Genomic DNA, 18,708 nt, shown 5'->3' with positions numbered 1-18,708 from the left:
ATTGCAGCATCTTCCAGGCGGAAGTTTTTGCCATTGGCAAGGCTGCCGAATTGGCTCGGGGTTTACAGCGTGATCACACCTCTATTAACATCTTTGTTGACAGCCAGGCTGCAATAAGATCAATGCACTCTGATGTGGTCAAGTCCAAAGTTGTCCTGGACAGCAGAAGAGCAATAGAGTCGCTGAACGCATCTGCGGTCGTGCGAATCTATTGGATCCCAAGCCACCAGGGCATCGATGGCAACGAGATCGCAGACACTCTCGCCAAAGAGGGAGTGGGGCTCGATGTTGGCAACATGTGCAATGTTCCGATATCCCTGCGAACTCTAGGCAGTGAAATTGAGGTGCGCTCTAGACTTCAGTGGGACGCGAGCTGGCGTAATGCCAACTCGTGCAAAACTGCAAGGCTGATGTGTGCCTCTACTAACAAAAACTTAACCAAATTCGTCATGCAGCTTTCAAGGAAAGACTGCAGGCTAATGCTAGGCATTTTAACTGGCCACTGTATGTCAGCTGTCCATGCTGTAAAGATGGGCATCACGAACAGTGATCAGTGCAGGAAATGCAACGAACCCGGGGTTAAGGAAACACTTGAGCATCTTCTCTGTAGATGCCCAGCGTTATCCCGACTCCGGTTGAAATACCTTAATTCGCCGTGCCACAACGATCTTCGGGACGTCTCACGGCTATCTCCTAGGATGCTGCTGGCTTTTGCCAAAAATGCATCCATACTGCGCGATTTCTGAGACGTAGATAAGCTACCGGTTCAGCTACGGACCTCCACTGGTCTATGCTTTGCCCCGTACTGGGGCAGCCGGTCCTACCTAACCTAACCTAACCTAATAATAACTTTCATCTTTTTAATAATTTTTTTAAATAAATAAATATTTCAAAATCTAAAATAATCTTTGTCTGAGTGCAACTGTTATAAGATAAATTGTAAATATATCTTTAATTGTCTCTGTGATCTACATAGGTATTCATACGGACAGACAGCCGATAGATAGATAGATAGATAGATAGATAGATAGATAGATAGATAGATAGATAGATAGATAGATAGATAGATAGATAGATAGATAGATAGATAGATAGATCCCCTATTCTACTCATAGGGGATATTACTTACTATTTCCTGTCGGTCGAAAGACATGACATCTTTCTACCCTATGGGTAGCGGGTATAAAAATCAAAAAAATTTATAAAATACTATGTGGATGAATTTGAGCATTACTCTTGGATAAACAACTTTTGATCTGAGAGCTTTGTATAATCTTCTTAAAATGTCAAACCAACGAACTTAATTTTCGATGATGTCAATTGCTGCCCTCGCTTTATTGCCATTTGAAACCCGCCGTAACACTAGAGCATTAAATGGGGAAAAAACCAAAGTCACCGCGTATTGTTGTCACATGCAAACACAATCATCCACATATAAACATACACACAAATGTTGTACACACTTGTACATATATTCAGAGTGTGCAAAATCAACAACAAAACTCCAACTTAAATGGGAAACATGCATAACTTTTACCTATCCGGAAAATGTTTTATGGCTTCCAGCTCAAATTGGATTTATAACTAGCGATAGATAGGGAACCCAGCAAGTCGCTCATTCTCTTTCTCTCTCTCTCTCTCTCTCTCTGTGAGTCCCAAAAAAGTGCGAATGTTTCTGTCCGGAGAGAGAAAGATAAAATATAACCAGTTAAGTTATACGTTAAATCCTTTCAAAGTGAAGCATGATGTCGATGGACCCCACAATATCGATAATAGAAAGGACAACCAGTATCTCCCTTGGCATACCAAAATAAAGTGTTCGCTTGCAATTTAATATTTAATTTTAATTTTTATTTATTCGCATTTCGTTTGCTGTTACAATATTGTTGTATGCATAAAGTTTCATTATAACTTGCCACTTGTTTCTCTGTTAATTATTATTGTGGTTCGTATTTATGTTATTTGTATATTAAATGTTCTGATATTACGAATACATTTATGTATGAACATTTTATTTTTGGTTTTCTCATATATTTTTTTATGCGGATTTTCACGGCTAACATTCGTCGTTTATCTCCATTTCGTGTCGCCTGTAGTTAGGTAGGTAAATGTATTATTTTATTTTCATGTTTTCTCTTTTGTAAGATTAGACAACATTTTTGGGCCTCAAAGTAACGTTTTACCTTGCTTGTGTTTTCGTTTACATATATGTTATGTATATATATATTTTTTTTGGCATTTTTTATTATTGGTTTTTATTAAAAATTAAATAAAATCTAATTTTGTTAACAAATGTCGCAATGCGCTTAACTAAATAATTTGTTTGTATTTCTTTTTTGTTTTTTTTTTACAATTAAAATTTGCGCTAACAGTTAAAAATTGTTTCTTGTCTTTTTAGAGTTGTTTTGTTTTTTTTTTTGTTATTTGGTTGATGTTGTTTTTATCAAGCAATTATTATTTATTCTTTTATAATTACAATATTTAGCTAATTTGACACTTAAAGCGGAAAAACTTAACAACTTTTGGTTGGATTAGTTGCCTTTTTTATTTAATTATTTTTGTTAGTTGTTGCAATGATATTCAATACACACTTAACTTTAGTTCATATATAACATTTATATTTATTTATTATAATTAATATTATTTTCATTTGTTTTGTTGTCAAATTTTGCTACTAATAAAATATATTTGATGTATGTATTACTTGTATTAGTATTATTTTTATTTTCATTTAAATTTATTTGCTGTTAAATTGTATTTGATGTTTTGTATACATGAGCTTCGCATTGGATCTGTCCTCAGTTTGATCTGAGACAGTTGATTCGCTTTTAAAATATATATATTTTGTATGTATATATATTCAAGAATTGTTCGATTCGTAAGTTTATGCTTTAAGTTTAAGTTTTACTCTTTTAGTTAAATATGGTGGTATTTCTGCAGTCAGCGTTGAGAAGAGCATCTCTTATAGTGATGGCAAAACATGTCTTTAGATATTCAGATTATGAGAGTACGTCTACACATATCTTTGTACTCATCTAAGTACGTTTTGTATAGTATCTTTTGTTATGTTTGTTTTTTTCATTTGCATTGCATTGGAAAAGGACTTGTATAGTTGGTTTTTGTGTTGATTTTGCGTCTTGTTTGGAAGAGCAGCTGGTGGGTAGTTCTAAAAACATGTTGGATAGAAAGTTATAGACACTAGTCAATGATCGGCGGAGAGAATGCTCGTTTGAATAATAATTTCGGATGTTCTATAAATGTTCTCAAGCATAAGAAAATACAATCCTCTACCAGTTACATTCACTTCATTTCTGTGCCTCTTTTTTCACATGAATCTAATCGAAACGTTGTTTAAGCATTGGTTTAGCCTATTGCATTAGCCAGGTTTATTTATCTATTTCATAGGTTTTTATAATTATTTTTCTTTTCTTTTTATACTCGACCAGGTTGCACCACAACTTACAATAATTTCGTACACTTCTCTGGGTGAAAGTGTCGCCTATGTGTGTAATTATTTGTTTACCGTATTAGCAACATCGAAAAATTTGTCCAAAAAGGATTTGCGTATGTATATAAGATTATCCTGTATAAGTACATATGTATATCTATGTATATATATATATCTCATTACATATATATATATATATATATATATATATATATATTTGTTTATGTATAGTTTACTATAATGTGTATATGCTGTATATAAGTAGCTTTTAGTTACAAGTACAAGTACGTTAACGGGTACGAGTACACACTTACATACACACACATCTATATACGTTCAATGTTTTCTTATACTTTGTTTGTTCGTCTTTATTTATAGTTTACAGTTAGCATAGACACAATTTGTTCACAATTTTCTCTAAGATTAATTAGAAATAGTTAGAGGCGGTGGCTTTTACTTGGACTCCATTTATACATTTAGTCGGTGAAACGAAATTCAAATTATCAATATTCGTGAAATTTGAAATCAAATTGAAACTGAAAGTGATAGTCAAATGATGAGAGTACACAGAGACAGCAAGGCGTCGTTGGCATCAAACAAAAGTTGCAGTTAGCATTAAGAGCATTAGCCTAGAAGTATGCTACAATAAATGTTGTCTAAAAGTATGCGACTGCATAAACCAGAGCCATCGAATTGTACATAATTAAGTGCGTATGTATACATATATATATAAAAGATATATAGCAAAATCACATTTGAATAATTTCTCCCCTCTTCTCTTCTTGTGTGATGAATACAAGGAATTCAACCAGCTTTATTTCGTGTTGCGAATGAGCAACTCGAATTAGTTTTGCTATCATCACACTTTTTCAATTGCTTTTTACAATATTTTTGCATGCCAAGAAGTGTAAGTATCTCTATTGTTTGTATATGTATGTGTGTCTGTGTTCCTAAATTAACTATCGCCGCGAGTTCGCTAAAGTAGTATTGTGTATGTGTGTGTGTGTATGTGTGTGTGTTGCAACTACATAAAATACGTTTAGTTGTAGCTAAAGTAACTCGATTTGCATATCAATTTTATGTTGTTTATTTGTGTGTTCTTTTTTTTTCGCTTTTCCGACTTAATAATTACGCAACTACATCAGTATATATGCAAGTATATACACATATGTACGTATGTATGTAAATGTATATGTATATGTTTACGTTTACACAACTACAGTTAAGTTTAACTTGAAATTGACATTAGGATCATTTGGTTCGCACGCATCGGGAAATGCATTTGATCGAACTTCTTGTTGCTTAAGTACACAAATTAGAATTCTAATTACACCCGAATTTTGTAAATGATAATTTCAGTAAGTGCATTTAATACTAGACTATTCGTATTCTATTCGGTATTTGTATATTTTTGTATTGAGTTTATGGTATATCTATATACTATAATTAACTTCGATTATTGTGCAGATTTCTACTTTCCACCGAAAAAATAATTGAGAGACAATTGACACTAAGCTAAGGTTAATTGAAGTGCGTTTATATTTAGTTGGTGTAGCTTATTGTTGCTGTTAATCTTCTTTTTCTTTTATTACTTTAATTATGCCTTTAGTCTATGCTTAACTTTACGTTCCAAAGTGAGAAAAACAGCTATCCAATTATGATATCTAAGAGCAAATTGTTGAACCTTTCATTTTCCATCTGGACCTTGCATCTGCCACATTATTTTTATTCATCTCATAATTTTTTCTTTTTAATAAATGTAAATTATTGTACCCCATTTTCTTCTCAATACAATTTGCTTAAATTTATTTTTATCGTTAACATTGTTGTTTATCATTTCCCTTATGGCAACACATTTATAAAAATACAAAATAAATTGGAAAAAGCAAAGAAAATGTAATACAAATTTTTTTTTTATACATGAATGTCATTATTATTATTACTTAAACATTCCATTTACAAATATTTAGTTTAACACTTTTTTGTTTTCTTCCATATTTATTGCGATCTTTCTTTTCACTCATATTTACAAATTGACGCGCTTTTTAGTTATTTGCAAAAAGAATTGCTGAATTTCTTTTGTAAAGTAAATACTGCAATAGTTTTATCAAGGCTATATGTTAAATATCGTGTTTTCAAGTATTATTATTATTATTTATATTATGTATTCTTCTTTTTTGGGAATGCAAGTTAAATAACAAAATAACTGGAGTTGTGATCAAAATAAATTTGGTCCCTCTTTCATGAAAAAATTTGTCAATGAAATTGTTAGATAAAGCTCGCAAAGTGAGTTTCCAATCATAATAAATGATGGCTTTTATGGAGCACCAAATTGACGATTTCGAACATAAATTGTAAACTCTGTAACAAATTATTCAAGCACGATTTTCAATATCCGGTTGCAACTTATCAATTGAAATTCTCATTGTTTAGCACACTTTTTCACATTGTATTTGAACTATTTATTGCGTTGTTTGTGTATTTGTTTGTGCAGCTGCTTTGAGGGAGTTCGAACAATGTTGCATTTTTTCATTGTTGTCCAAAGCTCTCTGGCAATTCGCAATTGCCATCAATCAATGGTCACCAAGTTGGACATGCGACATGCAATTTAACGCCAACTACAACAAAATATCTAAAAACCTAGAGACAAAATATATCTTGCTAGACTAGATGATATCCTTTACTCCAATCGAGAAATTCAACTGTTTTTGTATAAAAGGAATGTGACTTTAGCTACACTTGAATCAAGTTTATTCCTTGCATTTTTAATGGGTATATCTTTCAGTAAAGAGAATACGAGAAGCGTTTGCAAAAGCCAGGGAATAAATAAGAAGAGTTTCAAATGAGTAGAAAAATAAATAAATAAATTTAACCATAGATAAATACTCGTCGTTGCACGTTTGTGTGTTATTAGTTTGGGATAGTAAAAAGAAAGGCACGTAGAAAAGAAGATTGGAGGGGAATAAGAAGATAGAAGAGAACCTAAATGAAATGACAATGGCAGGCAAATACTAGGGATGAGGATAAACCTTTAGACACAATGGTCCAAGGCATTGCCATTGGCATGCATTGCAAATGGAATATTTATGTAAGTCTGTGCTCGGCTCTGGCTCTGCTCTGGTCTGCTCGGTTTTGCCATGTTAAATGAAATAATAGACAAAGGATTACAACGAGCCAATGCAAAATCTGCTGCTTTACATAAAACTTAAGCTTAAGTAAATTATTTATTGAGCCGCTCGGACACACGCAGAAGGTTGATAGAGAGATGGAACTGCCTGGGTTTGGCATTTTGGAACACGTACTTTACGTTTCTACTATATATGCGGGAGAGTTGATAAATTGAGCATCTTGAACCTTTGAGGCAGCTGCTTTTGAAAAACTTTTGGCCCTAGGCCCTCAAAGCCACAACCTTAATTAAACAATTTTCAATGCAATTTCTTAAACTTACTCAAGCGTTCACTAAATTTTGACAACGAAATCAAAGCAAAAGAGTTACGAGTTTATAGGAAATTGCTCATCGGGACGTATGGCACAATGTTTATTAAACTTTTTTGTGTTGCCCCTCCCTCAAAGGAGAGAGAAGAAGTGCCGCAAAATGTTGCACATAAACCGCTTAATTTGTTTTAGGCCAAATGCCCAGCGGCGCAACATTTTTCCATACATTTGCGCAAATTTCCGCATGGTTTGAATTGGTTTTTCGATTTACATTTTCATTTCATTTTCTGGTTTGTTGCTTCACGCTTTTTGGCTGCCGCCGCTTCCCGCATGTCACATCTTTTATTATTGTTTATTTGTGTATTTTGTTATTTTTGTTTTGTTGCTGTTGGGTTTGTTTATTAGTTTTGTGCACGAACTAAATTAAATTGTTGAGGCTTTCGCTTTATTTTCCCTGCTTTGATTCGATTTTATATTGGGAGTTCTGAATAATAATGGACAATGTGAGAAAGGCAAAGGATATCTGTTTAGTCGAGAGAATTCCTAGCATAAATGATTTGAAAGCAAAACAGGATTAATTAAATTTTCAAGTTGATTGCGCTTCTCTGATTAATATCATACCCAAGGCAAAATTGTTTGGTTTCAACTGTCAAATCAAACGCTTTACATTCTTTTGTTTATTGTTGAATGAAATTTACAAATTTGTTTGTTAAACATTATTGTGGCTATATCGATTACTTACCACATGCAGCAGGCAGAGGAATTTGGGACTGAAGTTCATTTGGTTTGGAAATTTTATAGAAATATTTACAACTGCATGAAAACTTTAAAAAACTTATTGAACTAGTTGTAGGTGGAATTCCCGAATGTTCTATCAATGGCACAAATTCAAAAATATTTAAAACAGTTTTGACAATAAAATGTGATAAGTGCAACACTACAGATGTCTTATTTTTCTTTGTGATTTTATTGCATTCTTAAATTATTTATAAAGTTTCAAGTCTGCAGATCTTCTATCATAAACAAAGTGTTCTCATGCAGTTGTTGTTGTTGTCTAAATGAGAACGAATTACGATTACTTCGGTTGTTGTTCTTGTTCTAGTTCTTGTAATGGAGGTGGTTGTTGTTGTTGTTCTTGTTGTAGCTGTAGTTGATGTTGTTGTTGTTGTTGTTGTTAATATTGTTGTATTTGTTGTTGAAGGTTTGGTTAGGAGGACTTGGTGACTGTAGTGCTTGTTCATTGTTGTTGTTCTTGTTGTTGTTGTTATGCGGCCACTAACTGAACTCTACTGATGTTGTTCTTGTTATAGTGTTGTCTGTTGTTGTTGTTGTTGTTGTTGTTGTTGTACTGCTTGTTAACTGTAAATATGATAAAAGTATACGGTGAGTTTCTTGAAGTGAGTTAAGATCGAAATAAATGATATATTTCTGTTGTTGGTTGTTCTTGATGTTGTTGTTGTGGAAATAAAACAAACTTTTCTTTTGAGTTTTTTTTTCTCTTTTTTTTGTGTATAAGTTTAAGTTTTTCATTTATTTGTTTCGCTCAAGATCAAAGAATTGTATTATGTATTTGTATTTTGTTTGTTGTATTGTTTGTTGTTTGTTTTGTTTTGTTTTGGTTGTTGTGGTTGTTTATGTATTTTTGAGATATTTCGTTTGTATCGAATTTCTCTGTATTTTTCGCTTAAATTTAAATATGTTTTTTAATGTTTTGCATACAATTTTCTGTTTTGTTCATTTTTTGTTTTTGCATTTGCACTACAGCGTTTTTCTTTTTGTTTTTTTTTTGTCTTTTTTTTTTGTTTTTGAAATGCTAACAACATTTAATAAATAGTAGTTTTAATAATTGTTTATAAATTGTCATATTGTGTGTGACTGTATATGCGTGTGAGTGTGAGTGTTTGCATGTATGTATGTGTGTGAGTGATTGTGTGTGTCTATATACTCGCATAAACAAATTTGCTGTTGTGTGATATTTGTTATTGGATTCATTCGATACTTTCAGTTTGATATAATTCTGCTGATTGATGGATATTTCAATGCACATAGCAATCGTATTGAAAATGTGTACATGTGTGTGTGTGTGTGTGTTGGTGTTGATGTTGATGTTGATGTTGATGTATTCGAGACGCAGAAACGTGTTTCAAAAATTGTTAATAAATATCGAAAAGTTGTTATCAAAAGTTGTTTGGTTGATCTGATTATGTTGCATTCTGTAGGCTTATGTTATTATGTATGACTGCATGTATGTATGTATGTATGTACGAATGTATTTATGTATGAGTGTTATGTTTGTATATATATGTAAGTGTTAAGTTTATAATGTAGCATATGTAGTGTGTTAGTATTAAGTGTATTTTTATTATTCTCTATTTTTAAGTAAATTACGATACGATCTTTACGCGTTTTTTCGACTAAACACTTAGAAAATTCAATTTAAATTTGTTTCTATGATATCGTTCTTTTGTTGATGCTTTCTAATTCATATTCATCTTAATCTCGTCTTCTTTTATTTTATCGCTTCATTTCATGTTCTTGTTCACTCGTGATTTTTGAATGCACCCTCAAAGTATGCTGCACTTTTTTGCAGCGTCGATTTTACAGTCGCGGCATTAATATTAGTGCTACTAAATGCAAACAGAAAAGCAAAAGCTTGGCGAAAATAGATGCAAAATGTTATTGTTGATTATGCTTTGTTTTTTTTTTTAATTTAATTAATTTAGTTAATGAGATTGTTTTTATTCGGTGGATTAGTTTAACAAGTGGCTATGTGTTCGTTTGTGTATGTGTGTGTGTGTGTGTATGAGTGTGTGAAACAATATACCTATTTTCGCCATAATACAAACAAGTCTAAAATTAAATTTATGCATTAACTAAACTAAAACGTTCAACGCAAATTCAACTAAATTACATATTAACATTGCTATTATTATTAAATACGTGAAATTGTGTTAACTAAACACAAGTCAAATTATACTTATATATTGCACACGCCAAAATAAACAACTTGTCTGGGACTCTAGCGTTCTCGTTCTTAAGCAGAGAATATATAAGTATTCACATCTCTACGTGTGTTTGTGTGTATTTTGTCTTGTAATTTCTTGTTCTTTGTGTCTGTGGGTGTTCATTTGTGTGTGTGTGTGTGTGTTAGTTTACAACCGGTCGATGTCATGTACTTTAAGAGTAAATTTCTTCTGGGATCTGCTTGGCTAACTGAGAATATTTATCGACAACTCAGACTTGCATTTCTTCTCTATAAATTATCGGTTTACAATCGATCTCAATGCAAAGAGAGATACTTCCGTTCTGATAACGAAAACGTTTAAAATTGATGCGCAGCACTAAATTAACTCCTATCAATGAGAGAATCGGTTTGAATGTGGTCAGCGCTTAGTTCACGCCGTTCAATTTAAGCATAGAGCGACATCATCTACTTTATAGGAGACTTCAATGTATGCACACACACACACACACAAGCATCTATTGCACACACACTGATATGGAGCAATGATTGCGATTAAAATACCCAATAAATTATTTGGAGCATTTGCTTTAAATCGCAAGCACCTTTACAATGAGATCCCAGTTGAATTGTTGTTGTTGTATGCGACTTTCAGTGAGTGTTGGGAAAACACTCTCTGTAATATGGGAAAAACTAAATACTGCTCTTGCTCTAAATTGAATGCCTAATTTACTAATACACTGAAGAAATACACAAGTATATCGCTTTTTTACTCGAACTGTTTTCATCTATTTCCTCCTTTTCCATTGGAATTCTGTTTAGTGTGCCCGGAAATTATTATTATACTAACATTAAGGAATGATCTGAATATATAAGTATATATTTTTATATAGACATCTATTTGAGGGCTGAGGGGAGAAGGGATTGAGGATGTTGGGGAAAAATCCATAGCTGCTAATAATACGCGTACGCATCGAATAACAGTACGTTGTGTCAGTTTATGTTCGATTATATTTTTTTTTTTGCATTTTTTTCATTTTTTAGATATTTTTTCATTTTTATTTTTGGTTTTTGTTTTCGTTTTCGTTTTTTTTGTTTAATAATATTGTTTTAAGATTTTTTCAAAATTATCACCAGTAATTACGACTACACTATGCAGTTGTCCTTTATTTAGTATTAAAACTTTCCTGCCTGTTGGCCTGACATCCTTTTCCTTCGTCCTTTGTCTGTGTGTCTGTGTCGGTGTCTGTGTCTGTGTCTTGTGTCATGTGTCTGTCTGTTGTCTTTGGTGTAGTTTGTGTAATTTGTGGTGTAATTATGTAAAGTATTTTGTTGGTAATGTTTTCTCAAAGCGATTTCAGATTCGCTTTAAATTCATTTCGCTTTTGAATTTAAAATTGACACGCGCTACTTCATCATGTTTAAAAACTATATATATTTAAGATATATACACATATCATATGTCTTGTGAGAGTGTATGTGTGTGTTAGTGTGTGTTTATGTTAGTATTTTTTACTTTGCTATGCGTGATTATGCCCTCTGTTGTAATATTTATAAGTATATCTATGTAAGTAGTATAGTTATATGTAAATATTTCGTTAAATGTATTTTTATGTATATATAAGTACTTGTATGTGTGTATGTAAGTATAGTATAAACTATAAGCCTATAAGAATATAGTTGTAGTATCTTTTATGCATTTTTTCTCATATGTAGTTTTTCGCTTTTTACGCTACGTGTTTTCTCATTTCATAATTTTTGGATTGCTCTCAAATATGCATTTCATCATAGATTATTATGAATTCGTTTCGGTGTACAAAGTTGTTGGTTTTTGTTTTTTTAATTTTTTTGTTATTTTGTTTAGTGTTGTTTTCTTTTCATTTGCTGGAAAATACAAAAATCAAAACAAAAAATTGTTTTGCAACTAAAAATGTTTTTGTTTTTCACAAATAAAATGTATTCCATTCAGAGCATTTCCAAGTTCCCACAAAAGCACAGAGACTTTTCTGCTTTATGTTTCAACAACACATGTTGATGTGATGTGGAGCTCGGATTTGGCCTGATTGTTTGTAGCTTTGTAGTTGTAACTCGTGTAAGCAGCATGGCATGGAAATATTCAAATCGCCCTAGTGTCACTAAAAACGTAGCATGCTTTTAGGCTTAATGCGAAATGTTTGCAGCAACAGGGGCGATCGTAAGATTAGGTTTTTGGGAAAGCAGTTTTCAACTCGTGTTTTGTCTGGTGTCTGGTGTTGTTTCTTGTTGTTGTTGTTGTTGCTGTTTTTTTTCATAATTGGACGGTTTCATCAATTTATATAATGTATATAATTTCTTTTTGTTTTTGATTCTTGGTGGTTGTTAATTCAATGCTGAATAAACTGGTCCATTTTTTGTTTTTGTTCTTAATAAAGTTGTTGTTGTTGTTGTGTAATCATTAGTGTGAATAATGCGAATTACAAGAACTAAGTAAAAACCGTTTTGAATATCGCTCAAAGAACGCCTCAACACAACGGATATTTGTTGGTATTAAAATGGTGAAAATTCATTTCGAGTTTTATCGTATTCATAAACAGCACCTACCTTGTGCCCCATGCGCATTTTTTTTTAGAGTTGAAAACTACGCGGCATTTGCAAAGAGTTAACCAAAAAAAAAAATATACGAAAAATAAAAAAATAGAGAACTTAAATTGGGTGCGCTTATTTGCTTAACAAATTCAATTTGCTGACAACCTTAACAAAATTTGACTAGTTCAACGACCTGTTCCGAATTCAATTCCGCTGAATACTTCTTTCGGGAACCCAAAAAATATGATAATACATTATGTATAGAGGATTTCGGAACAGATCTGTATTTGATTTCCAATGCGTATAAAGTAAAGTTTAACTTGTTTTTGACTAGTTAGAAAATAAAATGAAAATAATTTTGCTAATATTTTCATTATTTTTGGAATTATCGATTTAAGCACACTAATCATAACTTATTATCGCTTAACACTAATCATTTGGATACAATACTTGCTGCTTGGGCGTTTATATCATTAATCTTTGATCATATATATTGTTTGTTTTCAACAAATGGATTATGTTCTTTTTCTCTTTTCGTTTTTCGTAGCAGTTTGTTGAAAGTATTCTTCAGGGAATGTATTTATTTTTTAAATACACTTGTTATGCCTAAATTGTAAAATCGTTTAACTTAAACCGCCTTATAAATTTCGATATGTTAAAAATTCAGGATTTTCGCTTTAACAATTTGGCATATCGTTTTTGGTATAGTTTTATAGTTTTTTTGTTAATTGATTTATTATTTATTTTATTTCAAAAGAAGAAAGTAAAAAATATAAATGGGGAAAGGGCTGTGCGTTCTTTGGATGTGTCATTCATTAAAGTAGTATATTTAGTATCATCATTTAGCAAATTATTTGTCACGTTTCAATTCCTGTAAACCATATAAAAACTATTTCCATGTTTCTGATGATCTGTTGATGAAGATTGAAGAATGAAACAAAAACAAAAACAAAGTGCTAAATTAATTTACATGTATCGTACATATATATTTATATCAAAAAAATGAGCGCGCATATTACAAACTTTGGGCACACAAGAAAAAAAATAACAACAAAATTTAAATATTAAATAAAACAAATTACATATATATTCAGGCATATTCTGAAATCAACTTTCATTCCCGTGCAGAAATGATGATAGAATTTCGAACACGTCCGTCTATATATATTTATATATAACTATTATTATATATACTTTGTTTTATGCATAAAGAATATAAATTAAAATTATACAATGCTGTAAAATGTTGTTTTCCTATAGATATTATAAAATCAATATTTTGTTTATGATCTCTCTCTCTCTCTTCTGATTTTATATACCATGTTGTAGCTACCATGTTGAATTGTATTATATGTATATATTTGATTATTTTATTATTATTATGCACTAATTAGGAGCTTTAAGATCGTTGTTGCTTTAACTTCTTAAGAAAATAAATTGTATGATTTAGTTATAATCGAGATTTTCCGTTTGTTTCTTCTTTCCTTTTCTCAATAAATCACTAAATTAAGTACAATTATACTTAATTATAGAAAAATATTTTACAATTTATACGATTTACAACAATTTACATAAAAACTAAGACATAAGGCAAAAATCAATAATTAAGGGGATGAACAAACGAACGAATAAAATGATCAAAAAGATTGCTACAAATAAATAAATGAAGTGCTTTCTCTTGATGTTTTTTTGTTTTTGTTGTAGTTTAAAGCAATAATTGCACATAGTATGATGACGAAAAGAAAGTTAATGATAATGATGAGAAAAGCGATTTGCGTGAAAAATTCGTTTTACGGCTCTATATAGTACATCATATAGTATTCGTTGATTTGCATTTAGAACAAAGGTGCTATATTATATATGATATATGTACTCTATATAGAACTTCGCCCTGCTTAATTTACAGACTGTCACATAGAACTAAAAATAAAAACTAAAAAATGTTTGTGGGGTATAACTTAACTGCAGATTGCTTAAACTAAAGTCAAATGAAATTGTTATATAATTTTGTATTGTTATTAGTTTTATTTTATTTTATTTTCATTTCGTTTTATTTGCTGTTATATTTAATCTAACATACGCCTTTGATATGGTTGTTACTGTTGCTTTTATTGCTGATATTGTTTTTCTTTTTAAATTATTTATAATTTTATTTTCCCTTCTGTTTTTTTTTTTTATTTAATGCGTCGCGCCAAGTATACTTTTAGTTCTGAAATGTTTGGCTCTGTCTCTTCTGTTTACCTTAAAACGCCTCAAAAATATTTTTTATATTTTCTTTTTCTTTTTTATGTATGCCTGTCTCAAGTTCTTTGCTGCACTTAAAAATTAAGTTTTATATTTAATATGCTTTTGCAATAATTGTTTTAATTGTTTGTTTTTCTTCATTTCTTTTTTGTTTTTGTTTGTTGTTTTAGTGTTGTTGCTTTTTACATTTAGTGTAAAATTATAATTAATATTAATTTAATTTAAATACATTACAGCTCATACATATAAATTTATGCCTTTTGAAACTTTTGTAAATTAAGCACAAAAAGTATGTTAATGTTCTTTTGTCTTTTTCGTCGTTTTGTTTTGTTTTGTTTTGTTAATATTTACTCTTTTAGAAAATCAAAAGTAAACATAAAAGTAAAAACATTGGCTTGTGCAAGTTTTTTCTCTCTGAAATTCGCATAACTAAAATTAATAAATTTGATTTAAAATTGCTAAATTTTTGGTTTAATTTTACACGTTTTGTCTCGCATCTTTTTCTCTTTTTCTTTTTCACATTTCAATAAATATTTTAATGTTTTTTTTTTTTATTTTCTGCCTCACACATGAATACTTGTTCGAAATATTGTCCAAAGAAATTTTAGGTGTTGCATTTGGTTGCTATATTAAAATATATATTTTTTGACATAATTAACTAAAATGTGTTTTGTAAAATTTTGCATTTGCATTTGCGATGTGTGTGTGTGTTTAAATTTTATATTTATTAGTATTATATTAATTTCATATTACATTGTTTACAATTTGTTTTTGTTAATTGTTGTTTGTTGTATCTCTTGTTTGTTTGTATTTAATTTTCATTAAGTGAAAAACACACACGAAAAACTTTACAAAAAATAAGAAAAAATTTTGGTGTTTTTAGATGCAACTAAACCATTATTTAACCTAATTTTTTTTCTAATCTTCCACAAGTTTATAACAATTGTTCTTGTTGTTGTTATTTGTTGATGATGTTGACGTAACGCAAACGCATGTAAAGTGCATGTGTGTAAGTGTCTGTGTGTGTTTTTGTGTCAGTGTCTGTCTGTGTGTAGCTTTCGAACGACGCCATTTTGTTGTTGTGTGTTAATTATAATGTTAAATTGTGATTCGATTTTAAAGTAAATGGCGCGTAGAAAAGTTACATGCGTTTGCGAATTGTTTTAAGATTTTAAGTATTAGCTTTAAGTTGTAGTTTTTAATGTATAAGTGTGTGTGTGTGTATGTGTATGTGTTATATATTTGCAATTTATCATTAATTTGTAATCCCCAGTGTTGGTTTTTCTTCTTGCAGAGTGCAGACTGCCCTCTGATCATATATCAATATTATCAATATGTATTCCAATCATCATTCAATTTCGCAATTGTTTTTGCGCTACAATTACTAAATTTATTATTGTTGCCGATGTGTCGTCATTCTCCTCTGCTTCTTCGTTTCTCTTCCCATCCAATGCTATTTCGCCTCCTTTTTTTGTTTACTCCTCCATCTTCAAAGTTGCTGCATTCATGCTCTTGTTGTTATAGTTGTTTGTTTTCTTATGTATTGTGTGTTGCAATCTGGGCTGGTTGTTGTTGTTGTTGCTTACACAATGGTAATCAAATCTCAATTGTAAATCTCCACCTTGATATCGCCGTCATTCTCCTTCTCGATCATGCCCTCATTGGCCGCATTATTCCAGGCGCCGTTCATGCTCTTCGACGATGAGAAGCACAACTTCATGATGAATGGGAATTTGGTGCCTGCAAATGTGCGTGCGGGTGGTGGGGGAAAGGTGGGAGAGGAGAGAGAGAAAATGCATAGTTATAGAATAAATGGGTTCCTTTGTTGCTACAAAAAACATGTTTTATTCATATAGTATTGTTGTAGTAATGTGTATAAGTGTTGTATATCTGAATTAAGTTATTTTGCTTTTCGCAGAGTTTTCATTGGTGGACGGAGAAGGGAAAGGCGGAGGTGGAACGGTGATTGGGATGATATTGGGGGATAAATGAATGGAAAATGGTCGGAAAAAACGCTAACTTCCACTTTGATGCATTCCATTTATGGCCTAACCGAAAGCCTTAACCAAACCTATATAGAAGGCTCAATTTATTTGCCACGTGCAATTAAAATCATTAAGCTCAATATCCTTCTGGCTCATTCCTATTACTGAGTGAGGCACTAGGTAGGTAAACCGCCTAACCAAGTTTTATGTGCCAATTAAATTGCGGCGCTACCGTCATAAAAATACTTGGCTCGGTCACGTTCCGCAGGCCAATGCAATCAAAATCATTCAAACGTAAAAATTGCCAACCATCAGAGAGCACACACACACACACACACACACACATGAGGAAGGCTTCATAAATCCAGCAACAACACACGCAGTTATACCCACATAGTCATAAATATTTGCTAGATGCATAATTTCACAGCCTGAAAGTATGCAATGGCATCTGTTTGCATTTAGCATTTGCTATTTGCATGCCTCTGCGGGTTATGTATGTGTGTGCGCGACGTGAGTGTGTTTATGCTGTGTATTTCGAGTGTATTTGCATTCCTTACACTTTTAATTACTATTTACTATGCACTCGAGCGGCACTCGATGCAACAGCAACAGCATCAGCAGCAGCAACAGCAGCATCAACAAATATGCAAACACCCACCAAAATATTGACAAAATACATGCATTCTACATGCATTTGCCTCGCATTTTCTTCGGTGTGCTTCGTTGGCTATTTGCATAAAAGATTTTTACGCAAGGTGTAAACAAAGGCAGGGACACGCGCAGCAAAGCTGCAAACAACAAGTGGCACAGTATTCCAATGCCAGGCCAATGCATGCAAATTATTTTTGTCCGCATTATTTGGGGCAAGTATTGCGAAAAGAATTAATGAAAGTTTGGAATAAATAACTAGCAAAGGAAATATATATATATGAAAGACTGAATAGTCATTTGCCAAATAAAAAATCCTTCAATCAAATCGAATGCAATCAAATGTCGAATTTGGGCACAAATTTTCAGACCTCATTGTCAATATTTGTATAGAGTAAAATTGAAATCTCCATTTATATTTTACATATTTAAGTAATCAGAAATACTGTATGAATAAAACTGAGAACTAAGAACTTTAGAAATGACAATTTATTTGCTTTACATAAATCTACTTTTTTGGGGCAAGTACTTCAAATTACCATGACTGATACTTCAAATAGTTATTAATGTTTATAATAAAAGAACACGTATTTTTAATACCTAAGTCTTGTTATTTTAAATTAATACAGCGATTTTAATTTTAATTTGCAGCGAACGAGTGAGTACTGAATGAATTTGATGATCGAAACCTGAATCGCTAAGAACTTTGACAATGACAACCGACAATTTATTTGTCAAGCTAAAATCATTTGTAAATCAAATACTGATTATTTTACGAGAGAGATTGCTGCAAACAAAACGACGACAACAACAACAACGATGATGATGATGTTGTTGTGGATGAAATAATTGCCATGTTGACAAGGTAAATAAAATGGCAACACAAAATGCAAATATGAAAGTAATAATCGTAATGCGGGCCCAAGGAAAGGGCAAAATGAAGAAACGAGTAGAAGGAGGCCTCAAATATTTATGGACAAAGTTTTATGGGTCGTCACAAGAGCGAAGAAAGATGATTTCGAAAAATCCAACGCCAAGAGTCGCAGCTGCAACTGGAATCGAGGAGGAGCGAGAGCAGTAATAGAGGCCGACCATAACGACGACGACGACGTTCAGTAAATGTTTTATATGGCGGGGGCGTGCGAGAATAATAAGAGTCCTATAAAATAACTGGCAACCGAAATTGTTTATCTTAATTACCAAATTAAAATTTTCAACACGACAGCGATGCGACTTACTACTAAAAACTTTTCCCTAGCCTCTGAAAAACCAGTAAAAGAACATGAAAAGTTAAAAGTTTTGCGCGCGGCTTGAGGAAGAGGGGATGGAAATGTGGAATAGGGAATGGAAGTGCGCGGGTGGTGGAGTGGTTGAGTGGATGTGGTGTAGGCATGTTGCGAGTGTGATGATATTATAAA

The 18,708-nt window shown here is 31.9% G+C and overlaps 1 protein-coding gene across 1 annotated transcript in view; it reads right to left on the bottom strand.

Moving 5' to 3' along the window:
• Positions 1-2,300: 2,300 nt before the first annotated feature.
• Positions 2,301-18,708, bottom strand: part of LOC132792185 (heterogeneous nuclear ribonucleoprotein L) — a 144,886-nt gene continuing 128,478 nt past the window's right edge. Inside the window, 1 exon segment of the mRNA XM_060801440.1 lies at positions 2,301-16,394. Within this exon segment, the coding sequence (XP_060657423.1) occupies positions 16,258-16,394 (137 nt within the window). The 3' untranslated portion in view covers positions 2,301-16,257.

Source organism: Drosophila nasuta, chromosome 3 (genome assembly GCF_023558535.2).
Source record: "Drosophila nasuta strain 15112-1781.00 chromosome 3, ASM2355853v1, whole genome shotgun sequence".
NCBI lineage: Eukaryota > Metazoa > Arthropoda > Insecta > Diptera > Drosophilidae > Drosophila > Drosophila nasuta.
Note: the sequence above shows the minus strand (reverse complement) of the source record. Positions and strands in the feature narration are given on the sequence as shown.